We start from the raw sequence: 19,733 nt of genomic DNA, 5'->3' as shown, positions 1-19,733 counted from the left end.
TCGTTAACATAAAGTACTCATTTGCGGACAATTTGACTAACTTTTAATCAAGATTAATTATTAATTAAAATTAAAATTATATAAATTAAGTATTACTCATATTTTTTGGAGTGTACAATAGATCTGTATGAACACAAGAGGGAGGCAGACAAATACAGTGATTATTTTTGGAATTATTTTCACCGTCTGTTCTTCGCAACTCAGATTTTTTTTCGACTGGGAAAAATACAACATCATGCTAAAATAGCAAATATTATAGCCAATATACATGTTTTTACTTTTTCATGCATACCTTATGTTGTAAAAGAGCTAGAGTCTTATCAAGCTTTTGTCTATTTTTTGATATATTCATTGGTTTTTTATTCATTCACAGAAGCTCTATTTAATTAATTGGGAAAATATCATGAATTTTGGGGAAAATGAACACTTTCGCAAGGGGAAACTGCCATTAGAAGGCAGTAAATTGTTGGAATGGCGATGCACTTGTGTTCTTCATGGAATTGGTTCACATGCACTCCTGCATTCATGAAGCATGACACTTAATTGAGATCAATCCTTGAAATAAATTATATATGACTATTTAGACTGTTAGATTTTGGAACCAAATCGTTTAAAGTGACACTCTAATTCAAAATCAATACAATTACACATGTAAAACAAACATTAATTTTGACTGATAAACCTTAACTACTTACGATACTAAATAATGCATTTACAGAAAATATTTACTACTGATAACACGATTGCAACTGTGTATATTATAGCAGAAAGCGCATTTTTTTTAAATGATTGGTGAATGCTAAAAGATTTACTGTGGTCTACTATAGTCTCATAAAGTAGAAATACCATGTTTTATGCTCATTTCTTTAAAATTAAAATTGGTATCCTTCATTAAAGAACCATTGGTTTCAACATTTATTAATCCTTTTTGGAATATTGAAACAATATTATTAATTGTGGTCAATCTTATTTGGGAGTTATAAGTGCATGTTGAAGTAGATGTCAGTATTGATGGCCTATTTTGGTTGTCATGGAAGTGGTTCATACAGATTAAGTCATTAGGCCTAAAAAAAAAGGTTTGGTTAGGGTTACATCCTTTTCAAAAATAGGTAGGGTAGGTAGGCTTTTTTATTTTATTTTTTTATTAGGCTTTATATAAGAATGTCATTTTCATCATTGGAGAATAGTGTTAAAGTTATCTCCTGTATAAACATTTAAGGTTTTAAACTCCATATTTAAAAACCAAAAAAAAAATAAAAAAATAAAAAAATATTATTTCATTTTTTTTTTAAAACTGACTATTAAAACGGTAGGGTCGGTGCCTATTCCCTAGGTAGGGTCGGGTAACCCGAACCAAATGTATTTTTTTTTAGGCCTTACTATTTTTCGAAATAAAAAGGTATAAAGGCATTGTCATATAGCTTTGGTGCCGAAATTGTGAAAAAAAACACAACATATTTGAATATCATGTATAGGCCGGCCACCGGTAAATTTGACTTTAATCTTTGTCAAGTGGGGCCCTTTTGTTCAAATGGGCAAAAAACCCAGATGGAGTTGGCATTTGCTCTTTGACATTCTTGTTGAATCATGCTGTAAGTTGACTGAAATATTCTCTAAACTAAAAACACTTGGCAAAGTAATATATATTATAAAAGGCTTAGCCTCATTTGGGAGACCCAGGATCATATGACCTCTGTAAATGTCACCAATATTTTTGTTTGAATTTCAGGACAAAATGTGTCGCATAGTATTGCTGTGCTTGGTCCTCCACCACAGTCAGTTGGGAGAGGATTTAGTTTCAAACCTTCACAGGGGGTATGGAATCAATTTCCTAAGTATTTCATAGTCAAATGAAAAGAAAAGTATTTGTGTTTTAGCACAAAAGTATGTATTTTGAATCAAGTCAATGATAATGAAGTGTTTCTGATAATAAATTTAAAATTATTATTGCTATTATATCATATGATTCCTAACTTAAGACAATACTGTATTGTCAAATATTATGCCAAAATATATTAACATTTTTGACATTGATTTTAATGATTTTGACATTGACAACATTTCCTGAAGTTTGTCTTGCTCTGATAAAGGCCAGCATTAAGACAGGCCTTAAATGTTGGCAGGAAAATGAAGTTTGGACTTCTTCTTGAAGTACATGTATATGTTAAATATTTCTGACAGGAAATATAACAGGGCTTTTTCTAGGCATTTTGGGAACTCGTTTATGTACCTATATTTTGGGAATATTTATCCGTAAAATTTGGGAAATTTGGAAATTAAAAATTGAGCGGTAACCTGCAAAAATTGGGAATTCATATTTTTGATGAAATTTGCGATTTGGAATGGGCCAGAATATCTGTCTTTTGAAATGGCTAGAAAAAGGCCTGGATAAGATTTTTGATAGTTGTTTTTGATAGGTGTGGCAGTATTTTAGCATGTCTGTTGTTAGAAGTAAATAAATCAGGGTATTGTTATAGCCTCAATGTGGTAATTTGGGGCAGTTATAGAGTTGTGTAAACACCGAAACTGTCCAACCTATTATGACAAGATATTAAAATGAAACTTAAATCACATATTTATGTGAAAAACTACAGAAACAAGCTCAGTAGCAAAAAGTTTAAACATAAACTCGGTTTAATGGCACTGGGTAAATGCAAAAGACAAAGAACGTAAAAACAAGATTTCACAAACAAGAAACATGGAAGAACAGTACAAAACTCCACAAACAGCACAGTGCATACATACTATATATAAAAAACTAGGTATGTTTATCAAGGAGTATTAGGTACCACCTTGGAACGGTCAGTAAAATGTAAATTTACTGGGGCACAAACCTCACTCTTATCCATGTTCAGATTTGGACAATATTGTTAACTAAATGTATGTGTATATATTAATTCATTTCAGTCCAATATCCCAGAACCTGTCTCACCCAAATCTTTTGGTAGAGGAATGACTGTGTCTAACACACAGAGAGATTGGGCCACCTCATGCAGGGAAAAGGCTGACACGGTTGTGAAACAAGCAATCCCTCATTGGGGAAGTTCTGGCCATTCAAACCAAAAACAGTTCGGTGGATGTTTACAACAAGATGTGGATGATACAAGTATTTCTGGTTGGGGAAGGTCTAAATTTCGTGGACGTGGGGTCACTGTGGAAAATAAAGATGCAAGGCCAGGAAAGATGCAAAAGGGGTCAAAAGAAGGGGGACAAAAGCAGTGGGGGAGGGGGAATAATGGGGGACGAGGGGGATTTGGAAATGGGAGAGGAAGGGGCTTTGGGAAGATGGCTGAACACAGGCCTGAAAAGGGGATTGATTTTACTGGAGCTCCTGTAGCTGGGCCTAGTAAAACACCTCAAGTTGATACCGGAGTAGAAATATGGGAAACAACACAGCAACATACTCAGGGAGCCAGCAGTGGTGGTATTAATACTACTGATTTTGGTGCTTCTGGTATTGAGGGTGCTACACATGTTTCCGAAAAGGGGGGTTGGGTTTTAGATAAAGGTTGTGATTCTAACTCAGGCTGGGAGGAAGATTTGTCTGCACAAACTTACGAGCAGTATGTCGTTAAACCTAAGATTTATAACCCGAAAGACTTTAAGCCAATGGTTCAACAAGGAGGCTCATCGGAAAATTCAAAGTCTGAAAGTTCAGCTTCGTCAGAGAGATGGGCTGCCAAGACTTTAGCTAGTTCTCCTCTACAGCCAAATATTGATGAAATGAATCGAGTAATGTCGCAGCTTGAACATATGTGGCAAGATGATACCCGAAAAGACAGGACGAAGATGTCACAATATCTGGCACACCAATATGCAACATCTGTTAACCCATTTGCTCTGGTGGTACATTTGTTGGAACATGCGAGTGACACGCATGTTGCGAAAACGACAACCCTCGCTTTCCAAGTCATTAAAGAGTTTGATAAATACTGCAAACAGAATCGCTCAAAGTTGGACATTGAAAAGCTATTGAGTAAAAACATGGAAATGCAGGTGTTCAGCTTGGGGACACGGAAGCACATGACTATGTTTGAAATCATCGTCAGATGTTTTGATCTCCGTTACCAAGGCAATGACCACTTCCTTCCTGTTGTTAAAAAATTTCTAGAGAACAAAAAATTCAAAGAGGTATGTCAACCATTTTGAACAACTTGACCATTTTCCATTGAAACCAACCTCAGATACATATGGATGGTTTACAATGTCAGAATTCTTTACATTTAACTACGCTGTAAGTAGAACACGTAGTTAATTTAACAGTTAAATCTAAGAACTTCATTCTTAAGAATATGAATTATTTATGCAATAATAATACACTTTACTGGGAATCAGTTTGATCGTAGTAATACAAATTACACGTTAAAAAAAACTATAATTAATCAATAGTATTATTTAAAAAAATACAACTTTTTCTACTGATGTACCGGCATACATCCGAGGTTGTTTACAATGGAAAATGGCGGAGGATTTCCAATTCAGGGCTTCTAAAAACCGGCAATTTGCCGGTCTGGACCGATTTTTACCAAGCCAGACCGATTTCAGTTTTAAAAATTGTAAAAAAAATCGGTACGAAATTTTCTCATTTTTTTTATAATTTCGGTCCAAAACGACTGATTAAGCCACTAAAAGTTGTAGAAATTGTAATACACAAACATTCATGGGTCATTCACACATTCAAAACTACCACCAGTTGGTCATAAAAGTGTATTAGTTACCATGAGACTAATTGCAACCAGCCGCTTTTTCCGCTACTCTGATCACTCTATAAAGCCTATCTGTTAATTAGCAGACTCTTGCAATCGGTCCAATCACGCGTATTGGTAGGTCACAGAAGACACAATTAAACAAACTATGTGGTAATTATGTGCTTGCAGCTATCCTGATTAAGTGTTAAAATCGGTCTATATTTCCACATGGCTATATGCTATGTCGTCGTCGATCATTACTTGAGATATACGTTTGTTGATTGCAAAACGGTTTAATTTAAATTGTAATAAAGAACCATTGCTGGTTTAAAACGGTTTTAAAGCATTTGTCATTGTTAATCCGTGAAAGCATTAAAATCCAAATTAACTAACCTAGTCATATAAGGATATCAACAGTGACACGCTTGATTAATTACATAGTCTGAAAGCTAAGTGCGCTGCTAGTCTGAAAGCTGAGTGCGCCGCTTACGTCATATTAATTCGCAGTAATGAAAAAATCGTTGTCGATATCACACTTATAGCTAGAAGCCCCGATAATAAATCTAGATAAAGATATATATTATTATTCAAGATTATCAGTTGAATGTTGACCCACTGTAGAAGCTTTAAGCAAATAAATCATAATACTGTTTCACTTTTTGTCGTCTGACCGCTTCCCGACAGTCACAGCTAATTGCGATCACAGTTGTTCTTGTCAGAAACGCCGCAGAACTCGATGGGAATCTCATTTAAATTAAGCTTGTTTCAATGACTATCTGAATCGGCTATGCTGGCTCTAGAGCCCTCTTACAAATTGCCACATCGCGACAGAAATATTGACAGAAAAGACGTCGCGAAAATGGGTGACATTTCTATATAATCGGACTTCTGAACAGGTCTTTCCTTGGGGGGGGGGATTTTTTTTGGTGGGGGGGGGGGGGGGGTGTCACCGGGTCCGGACTGATTGAGGTTCCAAAATTTTAGAAGCCCTGTTCCAATTGGTATGTCAACAACACTGTTTTGCTTCAGAAATTAGATATTACACTGATAGTGACCAATATTCACTTATTATCTTAACCTGATTGTAAATTTAAGACTTTTCAAGACTCAAACTTGATCTTTATCTTTATTTCATTGCTAAAATATAAATTTTAGGCTAAATGCATTTATGGTGAAATTCACTTTAAATTTGTCAAATAGCAGCTTTAACAAATATTGACCCATCTTTATGGCAATGAAAAACATAATTTTCTATGCATTTAAAAATTGATTTTTAGAATCTGTGTGCTGAACTTTAAAGATTCAAGAAATTTGTGAATATGGGCTGTTATGATTTGCTTTTATAATTGACTTTAAACATAAATATTAACAATACTTTAGTCGTAAAAAAGAGAGATATATATAAAACAACAACTCGCAATGAATTACATTCACACACATTTCTGCTGCCATATCAACCTAGGGTTTTCAATAACTTTGGGCTGAACTATTCCTGAAGGAAATGTAACCAACTTATTTCCTTATGTTTTGATAAAATTTAAAAAAAAAAGGTAAATGCTAAGCACCTAAAAGCCAATTTGAACCATCTAGTTTGGCGGCCAGCCAACTGCCCTCTTTGCATATATACAATTTGTTTAATACTTTCATAGGTAAACTGGTTTGTCAATATTTAAGTACCATTTGTATGGCAAGTCTTTACCCTAAGGTCAAATAAGTGCACATAAATGTACCCCTGAATAATGTCAGGATGGCAACTGTGGGTATTTTATGTCATATAAACGCAAACATTGATTTTACCCCCATGGGTATAAATTTTTATTTTGTTAAGGTTTTATAGTCAATATCCACATTATCTCCCTATTATAGAAATGAAATTGATATTATTTAATTTAATCTTTTTATTAAACTGCTTGTATCATAAGTCCTCGGAAAAAGGACAGAATTATTTTAATACCATGATTTTGTCTGACTTTAATAGCTAAAGACATAATACAGTCAAATCCCATTGGCTTGAAATCCAAGGGACTGGCGAAAATACCTCGAGCCCCGGGGGAATTCGAGCTAAGCAGGAATGTTTTCCTTCAGTATTAAGAAATCGGTGCTTTGCATCCAGTTCGAGTGAACAAGGAAATCGATCCAAGCGAGTTTGAGCCAAAGGGATTGACTGTAATTACAATTAAACACTGTTGTGTGTTTTCAGGCAGCAGTATGTGCAGGCAAGCTGGGACTTCAGAAACACTTCGAGATGCACGAGGTTTGTGTTTCATGACTGCACCATACTACTGTTTGCAAATTAACTTACCAAAACATGCTCTATAATCAGTTAAAACAAAGAATGATCACAATGCCAATAAGCATTGAGACAGAGATCATTTAAAATGTTTTTTGTCGGTACCTTTGTAAGTCGGTAGTTGGATTCTGCAAATCTTTTTAGACCCCATATTCAACCCCTTTATTAAGCTCACCAAGGCTGACAATGTCCCTTTAAGGAGAGATTTCTTAACAAGTTTTAGATAATATTGGATATGAATAATGAATTATTAAACTTGGTATAGGACTAGTCATTGCAGCCATGTATTTTTTCTTCAAAACTTAAAGTGACTTTATTATTCTGATTCAAAATCAATGTGCACATACACATGTATAACAAACATAAATTTTGAGTGATAAACCTTTAACTCCTTTCTAAATAATGCATTTATGAAAAATATTATTTACGATTATAAATAAGATTGTAACTGTGTATTTAATACCTGAAACACACAAATATTAAATGACTGGTGAGTGCTAAAAGATTTACTGTGTTTGATGCACGTTTCTTTCAAATTTAACACGTTATCCTTCATAAAAACCATGATTTCAATAATTATTCACCCTTTGTGGTAAAATAAAACAATTATATTAATTGTGGTACATTATTTTGGAGTAAGAGTGCATCTTTAAGAACAAAACACATAAATCTTTTAAATAGGATAAATCATTGCAGCCATGTATATTTTTTTCACCTCACTCGATTCAGATAATTCTGCCCCTACTCCTACAAGACAAGGTGAATCTCCTAGAGACATTTGCGTGTGGTCAACCTGAGTACCAGCAGTCTCTCGTGCAATATCTTGACCATCTATGTGATAGAAGTACCAACCTGGATCTCGTTTTAAGGTAAGCGTTCTTTAAAGCTGCACTCTTACAGATTGAACGTTTTGACAACTTTTTTGTTTTTTGTCTTGGAACAAGCCATTTTTTGTGAAAATTAATGGAAACCAGTTATATAAGACTGCTGACAAAAAATTATATCGCAGATTTTTATACTTAAGTTTGAAATTAAAATTGATGTTTTATGCATTTTTCCTAAACCATTAGTAACGGTTTAAACCATAAAACATTAATTATACCCCCACAAACGAAATTTGAGGGAGTATATAGGAGTGAGCTTGTCGGTCGGTCAGTCGGTCGGTCGGTCTGGTCTGTCTGTCGGTCGGTCGGTCGGTCTGTCGGTTTTCATGGTTTCCGGACAATAACTCATGAAAGGCTTAAAAGATTTGAAAAAATTTTGGTACACAGGTGTAACATCAGAAGATACAGGTCAAGTTTGATATTGGGGCTGGTGGGGCCAAGGTCAAGGTCACTGTTACTAAAAATAGAAAAACGGTTTCCGGACGATAACTCAAGAAAGGCTTGACAGATTTGAAAAAATTTTGGTACACAGGTGTAACATCAGAAGATACAGGTCAAATTCGATATTGGGGCTGGTGGGGCCAAGGTCAAGGTCACTGTTACTAAAAATAGAAAAACGGTTTCCGGACGATAACTCATGAAAGGCTTGACAGATATGAACATTTTTTGGTACACAGGTGTAACATCAGAAGATACAGGTCAAGTTCGATATTGAGGCTGGTGGGGCCAAGGTCAAGGTCACTGTTACTAAAAATAGAAAAAACGGTTTCTGCTTCATAACTTTAATTGGGCATGAGATATTGTGATGAAACTTGCTGTATAGGCAGCCTCTGTGAAGACAACGCTTGTGATTGAAAATGGGGCCAGTGGAGTAAAGGTTTTTGTGCACTGTTACGACAATAGAAAAATGATTTCCGGACAAACAATACATGCATGATAAAAGAAGATGCAGTGTGCAGTAACCTTGGAATTATGGCCTCTTTTAAAAGGAATGGTTTGCCATTCCTGTGTCCAGGCGGCATTTGGGGGTATTCGTCACTCCTGTGACAGCTCTAGTTTTTGAACGGAAATATAAAAATCTACAATCTGATTTTTTGTCAGCAATCTTAGATCATTGTTTTGCAGATATTTAAGCAAAAATTTCAAAAAAGACAAAAATAAAAAAGTTGTAAAAATGGTATATCTGTGAGAGTGCAGCTTTAAACAACTCCTCTCTTTTTATTTTTTGTCTTGGAAAGAGCAAATTTTTTAGTAAATATCTGTCAACTAATGATGTAATGTTGCTGACAAAAAATCTGTTCGTAGATTTTCATATTTCCGAAAATTAATGTTTTATGGATACTAACGGTTTAAGAAAAATGCATAAAACATCAATTTTCGAACTTAAATATAAAAATCTGAGATCTAATTTTTTGTCAGCGGTCTTATATCCTTTCCGCTACCATAGCCGCCTAATGCAGACCCTAAATTTGGGTGTCTCCATTACCTCTATCATACACCGGCGAACTACCACAGCAGTGTAAACCGTACTCAAATTTTCGGCTTCTGATTACCGCTATCGTACATCGTGGGAATACCGCTTATTTTTATAATCTTGTACATGTTTTGCTAAAAGCAGAGACTTAAATCTCCCAATTAAAATGCAATAGCAATTAGGTAAAATGTTTATCAATTTCGAAACAGTACAAATTTATAACACAATTAAAGAAATTAATTACAAACATTATATAGTACATAAAATTATATAACATAACACCCTTATAAATCAAGTTTGCATTTCACGAATTATTGACATATACATTATCCATAATTAGGTAATGTTCTAGTGAAAATGTACATTTTTCCTTTTACTTAAACCCTTAAATAGACACATAAATAGAATAAAATGCATTTTATTGGTTTTATTATGTAAAGGCAATTAAAATATTCACTTATTAATAACTATGACATGTCAGCATAACTACGCTCTGGTTGACTTCGGAAAAATACAAAACTCTCATTAATACACTACGGATATGATGAATTTTGAACAAATGTAGGAATAACCGTAGACGTGTGTTGTAGTAATTTGATTGAAGACAATCATCAGTAGGTAAACGCACATGCAAAACAGCGCACTGGTAATCCTGTAATATGTAGGTTGTGGTAATTTTCATCTTCGGTATTGGCTACTTTTTAATGTTTATAAAACTACTATAGGCGAGTTTTGTAGAAAGGAATTACTTCTTTTAACAATTTGTTCAGTACATAAAGGATAATATTATGCAATAATACACTCTGGTAGTTCTAGTACAAACATTTTATGTATATGTATTTCAAAATTGCCGGAGACGTTTAATGTTATGATCAATCTTGGAATTATACCACGTGTGCATGCATAGATACACTATGGCAGTTTTAACTTTTATAGTAACTCGATATTTATGTCTGTTGTTTTCCTCATACATGCGTTACGGTTAGTATTTGATATTTCTAAAACAGCAATTTTGTACTACAGTAGTAGAAAAAGGTTTTCCAAAATATTTCAAAAGTACAATGCTTAAAAAGATGTTTGTAAGGCAACGTTGCGAAATGTTTTTATTATTTCAATCATATTATACATGTGTGTGCTTGAATTGGAGTAAATTGAAAAAATCAACATAAACACTCTCTGGAATGCCATGTGTGACTAAACTATGTATGTATAAATACGCTATTTTAGCCGTGCTTAATTTTAATGCAGACATCACATTATAACAGTTTTCCAGGCACGTGTCATTCTATGTAAAATTCAGTAATAAAACAAAAAGTGAAACTTATGATTTAAGAAGTGGTGTAACAACGTTTGTGTCTCCAGTTCATTGTTGTTTGGGTCCTTGACGTGTACCCCTTAACAAAGCATATTTTTACTGTTCAAGTAGTGGGCTTGTCCCTGTAGTTTTCATTCTATTACACATATTTTTGTTTATTTTAGTATTCACAAATGCATTGAGCGATTACAAAACAATATGTTTTTATCAAATAAATCAGAAAGGAATTAAAATAACAATTCACTATCATGTATTTTACACACATGCTCATTCATTTTCCATATAAATGTATACTTATAGGGCTAAAATCCAAATACGGATTCACAATTCATTCATACATCAAGGTTATAAAATGTATAGATCATTTATTTACATCATACGAACTTGAGGAATACATAGGGATAAAATCAAACATGACGAAAATCAATAATGATTTCTCCTATCAACAAAGAACGCATGTACAAAATTATATAGTAGAAAAACATAGACCAAAACATAAATCAAAGTATTTGACTGTAACTATTATATTGCTAAAAATATCGCAAGATTTGTCACGGGAAACAACACCATTATAATCACAGCATGCGATTAACGAAACGGCAACAGAGTCTAGTGGAGTTTCTGGTGCAATGCAATATCATCGGTCTGTAAAAAGAAATCACATATTGATTAATATTTGTTATAAAGACACGTTGTTAGCGACAATTGCATTGTATATGTGTAATTTTGTTAAATATGTCCTCATTTTAAGCATGAAATGTTTAATTCTATAAAAAAGACATTCAAACAAGCATTAATCGTCCCTTCAGGAACAAAAGGTTGACACCTGAACAACATTTTGTTATGATTATTTCATCAATACTATATTAAAAAATTATTTTAATACATGATTGATCTAAACGGCGCTTTCTTGTACTAGACTCTGAAATTCAAGATGTGCCATTAAACAGTAGAAATAATTTAATGTATGTATTTTCATGAACTGCAGAGGCCGTTCATTGTTTTAATTTAATGGTCATTTCAAAATGCAATTATATAAAAACATATATTATTGAAAATGTTTTACATACATGAGTTGTTGTTTTCCGTTCCTCTGTGTTTCTGGAGCCATAGTCTTGTTGGACTTGACCCCCATTCGGCCTTTCCTAGAGGTAATGTCACGATACGAAATAAAACATTCCTTAAATAAAATAAGCTTTCATTTGAGTTTTATTTTATAAACATTAGAATTTTACTCGTGCAAGCTGACTCTGCACTGCAGATTGCCAAAGAGGTCAAGTTAAAAAATGTCGCTTGTTTGTTTGGATTTCCTTATACGTGTGCTATTCCCGCCGATAAGTTGTTCTGCAAACTAAAAACAGAAACAGAAAACATTAAACAGCTGATTGATTTTAAAAGATGCTGTTCGTGTTTCATGGGTGGTACATCCAACGATCAATATGTTATTAAACCTGATTATAGTTACTATTTAACATTTTACAGCATGTTTGTAATATACTGTAAAAAAGTATTACCATTCTCTCAAACAGCTTATAGGTAGCCGGAGGGTTGACGCTTTATACATGATGAATCACAAGCGAGATGTCCATGGCAAACCACACAAATTAGGTCCACAAATAAGCGCTTTGTGTTGGTACACTGTAAATGTTGACTGTCTACAACACCAATGTTCTTTTTAAATTAAAAAATGAGTTTGATGCATTTTTTTCCCACTTTCCTTTTGTATTTACTTCTTCTTTCAAAACCTTGTTCTGTCGGCTATTTATTATAGGATTGAAACATGTCATCGGGTTGCACACATGTTTTGATTATTCCCATGCAGTGGATATAAGCTTCCGGTCCGAGATATTTCATGCCATGTGTTCCCCTCTGCTGAGCATCCTAACTTTGCTATCTCTTTTCATGGACTGATTTTGCGATTGGCCAATATGTCCTTCCGGTGTTTAATGCGTGACACGAATGTTTGATTTTTTTCCAAACGCCAGAGGAACTGATGTTTTAAACTTGGCTGCAAATACAACATTATCATCCTGTGATGTTTTCTCTTCAGTTCTCTACAACTGTTTGAGTCAACCCTACTTATATTTTTCGACTTAAGTACGCCTGGTAATTCCTGAGATACCCCATGACACACGGAGCACCAACGATTCTTGAATGGTGACCGTGACATTTGATCATTGCTTCATTGACAGATATGTATTGATGCTTGTTGTATTAAGTCATGCTCCTTTCCCATACAACTTTCATAACAGGGGTCACTGTGGTTCCAATGTAACCTTAATGCGACCTTGTGATATTTGTCCGGTTGGTTAATTGTCTATTGCAGTGGTTTTCATGGCAACTGTGACAGCTATTTGGTAATGGATGTTCTGTTGATATATTTGCAGTCACTATGGTTTCCATGATAACTTTATAGCGATCACGAAATAGATGTCCGGTTGGATTTATAAGAAAGTATTTCAACAGTTTTAAAAGGAAGCGTAACTAGCGTTAAATGACATTCAAAGGCAACGTCGCCTTTAAAATGGGTTGTGTTATGTTGATTACGTATTATGTTTATACAGGAAATACTGCTGCGTAGTTTTGCATACTTCTAGATTCAAGAACGCTACCAAAGTGCACTTAAGTGACTGATGTAGTTTTATTCAAACATGAAATGTCTACCTTATCAAAGTTAACACACAGTCCGTAAAACAAATATCACAGTAATACCACTGCACAGTTTTGCTCATTTCTTAAATTTAACAGTGATACCACAGCGTACTTCTGATACAAGAGGAAAAGCATATGCATGCTGTTTTATTAAAGCAAATTTACAAAAGCCAGAGGCGAATAATGTTGAATGACGATTTTTAAAGAAATACCGTTGCTTATTTTTGCATGGTTATTATATTTGAAAGAAATTCCGTAGTGTAGTAACTGTTTCTAAGACAAAGTACCATAGCGTATTAATGCTGTTTTTAAAATGCACAATCCTTCTTATTTTAATGAAAAACGTACCACAAAATTGTGGAAAATGTGCATTTTGCGGCTGTGGAACTGGACGTACCTACTTTTTCAGTACGTTTCAGTCGTCTACAGTATTCCTACAGTAAAACAGTAGCGGTAACCAGCACCCTTGAAAAATTGGTCTGCATTAGGCAGCTACGGTAGCGCGTCGATGTACGGTAGCGGTATTCGAAAGGATATTACTGATTTCCATCGATTTTCACAAAAAAAGGCTCGTTCCAAGACAAAAAATAAAAAAAGTTGTCAAATTGTTCAATCTGTGAGAGTGCAGCTTTAAGTAAATTCCAGTTGTTGTTTTTCTCGATTATATAATAGGGCACAACTTCAGCCCTGTCCACAATCCCAAAAACTATACTTTATTTTACTAAATATTGACATAAAATTCACAATCAAATGTCCACAGGTTTTTTACACGCAGATTTTCAACGCAACAACCTACATGTATATTGAATAAAACGCTTTCCATCAGGGAGCTGATTTCTAGACAAGGAGTCATACTGGGCGCTCTATTAGCTAACTTGCTGTTTGTTGTTGAGCGCTCCGTAGAAAACAACTTGAGCAACTTAGCCAAGGCAACTTCAATTTTCAAAGATATTTGAATGATATATGCATATACATTGCCTTGAAGAAAATCTTCAATTGATATATAGATAGTTAAGACATAAAGGACTTCTAAAGTTTATAATTGAAAAATAAATAATGTTATACTGTCATAAAAAAGGTTACATTATGTACGACTTGTATAAGAATCAGTAGATTGTAACCTTAGTGTATACCAACTTTTAGCTCTGCACAGCACGTGTCTGGGGTGAAGCGGGATAAGTTTCAGAAGAAAGCGCTCAGTAAACTTGCAATCAGACTGATGAAACTGTATAAAATACAACCAGGTGAGTCCTAACATACATGCATTATTTCTGGAGACCATTCCAGGGGATTTCAACATTTTAGTTCAGAATTCCTGGGGATACTGACAATATACCAGGGGATTTTTCAACTAACAGTCTATCCCTATTGAGCGAGCATTATTTTATCCTATTTCTACATCTAGAAGCATTGATTCTACATAAATTACGTATAAATTTATGAGACACTTGCATAAATGCCCGTGATCCAAGATTTCTCAGCGTGGTGCAAACTTGCTGCGCCACCTACACGCTGCATTTGCCCCGTTAGTTAGATTAAACTTAATTATATTTACACTGATTGTGAAACAAGTTATTACAACATTATAGTAATCACTCTCATTGGTACAATTTTATGCAGGAGTGTGGTCTTATGTCTTGGGGGAAAACTGGAGTACCTGGGGGAAACCCACTTCTCCGGCTTGGTGACCACAAACCAAACTCACAAATTGCGCCCTGGGGCTGAGAATCGAAACCGGGTCGCCTGAGAAGCGTTGGATTTTTCGATCCGGAACGGAAAAACATGATTGATATTTTTTCTTGCATAACTAAAACTAACAGTTTGTGGAAAAATTGATGTAGAAGACACACTTTTGTACATTTCACCAAAAAGTGTGTGCGACATTGTTTACTTCAAACAGTTCCTCTTAAAATCGCGTGTTTGTGATTATTTATTTTCAATTTTATTAAGTGTTGATTGTTCTTTATTGAAATGGCATAATCTTTCTTAAATCAAACAATGCAAGAAATAAGAAGTGGCACAAAGTTGCAAGTGACTCACCTTACAATGGGGTGTAAGATGGGATTTTCCCACACTTGTCACATGACCTGAAACACACATCCCGTATGCAAAGGTTTCCCCCATTACTTAGCAAAGTGATTTATCATTCATATACCTCCTACTTACGATGATAGTGTAAATACTTTACTTTATGATGTGAAAGCTCTCCTCATGCTTTAATGTGTTTTGTTGTGTTTTTACTCTGAGTTTATTTATTTGTCTAAAACCAAAAACAATAATGTGAATTTCCCATTTAGATCAATGCTTGTTAGCCTAGCAAATTAAGGTTTGAATTTTTCAATGGTATTTCATTTTACAGACTTGTGTCCGAACATTTCCAATGCAAGAGGGGTTGGAGCCCTGAGGTACCTCCTTCACAAGAGATACATTGAGGTGGGTGTAGATTTTAGGACATGTTTCAATTTTTCTTTCTATTGGCCAAATTGTCAAGTTGCTATAATTGAGCTTGTGAACACAACATCAATCCACAATATTTAACACAATGTTTACTAACCTGATATAGTAGTAATTAGTTAGATATTGACTTAAACCAGCCATATCCATCTATGCATGACTGAATTAAGGCCCTTGAAATTGTCAAAATTGCTATAGTTCAGCTTGTAAACAATATCCAGCCCCAATCAAGACCCGGTTGTTACTAAACTTATATAGTTGTAACTAATTAGGTATTGACTTAATTACAGTTCTTTTTGATATGAAGCCAGATCCGCACAGTTATGCATGACTGGATAATGGCCCTTGAAATTGTCAAAATTGCTATGATATGGCTTGTGAATACAACATCAAGCAACAATTTATTACACAATGTTTCCTAACCTTTTACAGTAGTTATTAGTTATGTCTCCCCCTCTCTGGGGGAGACATATTGTTTTTGCCCTGTCCGGTAGTCCGTCAGTCCGTCAGTCCGTCCGTACGTCACACTTCGTTTCCGATCGATAACTGGAAAACCGCATGACCTAGGATCACCAAACTTGGTAGGGAGGTTGGTCGTGAGGTGTAGAGGATCCCTATTGTTTTTGGGGTCACTAGGTCAAAGGTCAAGGTCGCGGCGACCCCCAATATAAAAAACATTTCTGCTCAAAATCTTGAGAACGGTTTGACCTAGGTTCACCAAACTTGGTAGGGAGGTTGGTCATGAGGTGTAGAAGATCCCTATTGTTTTTGGGGTCACTAGGTCAAAGGTCAAGGTCGCGGCGACCCCCAATGTAAAAAACATTTCCGCTCAATATCTTGAGAATGGTTTGACCTAGGTTCACCAAACTTGGTAGGGAGGTTGATCATGAGGTTTAGAAAACTCCTATATTTTGGGGGGTCACAAGGTCAAAGGTCAACGTCGCTGTGACCTCTAATGTAAAAAAATATTTCCGTGCAATATCAGGAGAATGCTTTGATCTAGGTTCACCAAACTTTGAAGTGAGGTTGGTCATGATGTCTAGATGATCCCAATTGTTTTGGGGGTAACAAGGTCAATAGTCAAGGTCGTGGTGACCTTCCATGTAAAAATCATTGTAATATCTTTATGTCTCCCCCATTCATGGGGAGACATATTGTTTTTGCCCTGTCCGTCAGTCAGTCCATCAGTCTGTCAGTCAGTCAGTCAGTACGTCACACTTCGTTTCCGCCCAATAACTATAGAACTCTTAGACCCAGGAACTTCATACTTGGTATGCTAGTTGGTCATGACTAGTAGATGACCCCTATTGAATTTGGGGTCACTAGGTCAAAGATCAGGGTCAACGTGACCTTGAGGTGAAGAAACGGTTTCCACTCAATAACTAAAGATCCTTTGGGTCCAGGAACTTCATACTTGGTAAGCTAGTTGTTCATGACTAGAAGATGACCCCTATTGATTTTCAGATCAAAAGGTCAAAGGTCAAGGTTACCTTCAGGTAAAAAATGATACGTTGGCGGTGACCTTAAGCTTAAAAATGGTTTCTGCTCAATAACTTAAGAACGCTTGTACCCAGGAACTTCATTCTTGGTACGCTAGTCGGTCATGACTAGTAGATGACCCCTATTGATTTTGAGATCAGTAGGTCAATGGTCAAGGTTGCCATGACCTTGAGTTGAAGAAATGGTTACCGCTCAGTAACTAAAGAACACTTGCACCCAAGAACTTAATACTTGGTATGCAAGTTGGTTATGTAGATGATCCCTATTGATGTTGTGATCAGTAGGTAAAAGGTCATGGTCACGATGACTGTGAGCTGAAAAATGGTTTCCGATCAATAATTGAATAACGCTTGCGCCCAGGAACTTCATACAATGCAAACTTCGTTTACATTTTCCATGATTAATCAACAACACTTTCTTCTCTTCACTATTTAATATAATCGAATAAACCAAACTTCACTGTTGGTTTGTCTCCAGTCCAAAGTTACAAATTTCATGTCCATCATTTATTTTTTCTCAGCTACGACCACACAATAGGGAAGACAAGCGCTTTTTCAAAAAAGCAATCTCTAGTTAGATATTGACTTAAACCAGCCAGATTCGTGCATGCATGATTGGATTATATTGGCCCAGAAAATTGTCAAATTGCTATAATACGGTTTGTGAACACAATAGAGCCACCATTTCTTATCGGATCTTCACCCAACTTAGTAGTTATACATTGTTGAGACCTCAGTTCCTTTTGAATATCAACACAAGAGTGGTAGGAAGCCTCAGGTACCGGCTATACAAGAGATACATGTACATGCGGAGGGGTAGGTGCAGAGGCTTAGACACGATAAGCTTCAGTTTTCATAGAACAAAGTTTGAGAGATAAGCATAGATTTGAATGTTTTATCTGCAATTCGCATATTGGTGTAGCGATTTACCAATTCCTTAAACTGTTTGTTTCTCTCTTCAGAAAGGCATGGGCTCCGGGAGTTGGGAAGAGATGATCGAAGGAGCCGTGGGTGAAAATAATTACATGAAGGAACAGCTGGTAGAGCAACTAGCACTGTTTAGTGAGGTAGTTGAAGCAGTGAAATGGGCCAACTATTATCAGCTTGATGATTCTGTGATACCAGAGGTTGTTAAGGTGGCCAGGGATGAATTAAGAAGGTACATTGTATGTGACACACAACTCTTCTGCAACCAGTTGTATGAAAAATCTTTTGCATCCATTTATATAACGCAGGTTAATTCTTTGGTTTTATTAGTCAGCCAAAATGTTGTTTGATTGGTCAATATTTATACAACAATTTATGTTGACCAATCAAATTGCTTTCATGTGCAAAATAGCCTAAAGATAATCTTTTGAAAACTTGTCCAGTTTTATTCAAATAGCCTCACGTATCCATGGTATAATTTGCATTTTAAACTTTGACAAGTGTTTTTTGAAGGAAAATTTCAAGGTAATGGCATGCGAAAACTAGGGACAAGATGCACACACACACAGCAAGGCCAACGACTCTTGCCTGAGTAATTATGAGTTATGTCCCTTGTTTGCCTGAAAAAAAAAAAGAACAAGAACACAACAAAAGACAACATTGGCGCTCTTGTTAAGTGAAGTTGTCTATGCAGTCATGTTGTACTGCTATTACTATATTGATAATTTTGTGATGCACTTCATTGAATGTATCTATATATCTGAATTTAGTTATGAAACATCGGTTTCTGACCATAAAATATGATGTATATTTCAGTCAACCAGAGAGCCAGCAGACCCCAATGTTGCCAGGCCTACCACAAACCCAGGCGACCGCTGATGAGGAAGACTGGGAGAACTCATGCTTTACTGAGGTATTGAAGGAGACAAATTTGTTAAACGGTAGTGTTTTAACCAGGCCTACCACAAACCAAGGCAACAGCTTATGGGCGAGGCCTAGGCAAACTAATGCTACACTGAGGTATTAAGTAAGGCGCAAAGCAGACCATTTTGTAAAAACAATAGTTTAGACTTATCTTTTCATAATTTACAGGCAGAAATCAGCTCCGCCTATTACCAGCTGTCTCTGCCCTTGGTATCAGTGCATACAACAATGTCAGAAATCAGCTCAGCCTCACCAGCTTTCCTTTCCTTGGAATATGTGTCTACAACAATGACTCATCTTTTCATAATTTACAGACAGAAATCAGCTCAGCCTATAACCAGCTGTCCCTTGCCTTAGAGTCTGTGTATACAACAATGACTCATCTTTTCATAATTTACAGACAGAAATCAGCTCAGCCTATAACCAGCTGTCCCTCGCCTTGGACTCTGTGTATACAACAATGACTCATCTTTTCATAATTTACAGACAGAAATCAGCTCAGCCTATAACCAGCTGTCCCTCGCCTTGGACTCTGTGTATACAACAATGACTCATCTTTTCATAATTTACAGACAGAAATCAGCTCAGCCTATCACCAGCTGTCCCTCGCCTTGTGTCTGTGTATA

At 35.6% G+C, this 19,733-nt stretch overlaps 1 protein-coding gene across 1 annotated transcript in view; it reads left to right on the top strand.

Moving 5' to 3' along the window:
- The first annotated feature begins 3,279 nt into the window (after window positions 1-3,279).
- LOC128224812 (exonuclease mut-7 homolog) overlaps window positions 3,280-19,733 on the top strand; it is a 28,936-nt gene continuing 12,482 nt past the window's right edge. The window contains exons 1-7 of the mRNA XM_052934874.1: window positions 3,280-4,131; window positions 6,889-6,942; window positions 7,708-7,847; window positions 14,447-14,547; window positions 15,663-15,736; window positions 18,219-18,415; window positions 19,000-19,096. Coding sequence (XP_052790834.1) covers window positions 3,286-4,131; window positions 6,889-6,942; window positions 7,708-7,847; window positions 14,447-14,547; window positions 15,663-15,736; window positions 18,219-18,415; window positions 19,000-19,096 — 1,509 coding nt within the window. The 5' untranslated portion in view covers window positions 3,280-3,285. The remainder of the gene's footprint in view (window positions 4,132-6,888; window positions 6,943-7,707; window positions 7,848-14,446; window positions 14,548-15,662; window positions 15,737-18,218; window positions 18,416-18,999; window positions 19,097-19,733) is intronic.

This window comes from Mya arenaria, chromosome 17 (assembly GCF_026914265.1).
Source record: "Mya arenaria isolate MELC-2E11 chromosome 17, ASM2691426v1".
Classification (NCBI taxonomy): domain Eukaryota; kingdom Metazoa; phylum Mollusca; class Bivalvia; order Myida; family Myidae; genus Mya; species Mya arenaria.
This window is presented reverse-complemented; position numbering and strand designations above follow the sequence as displayed.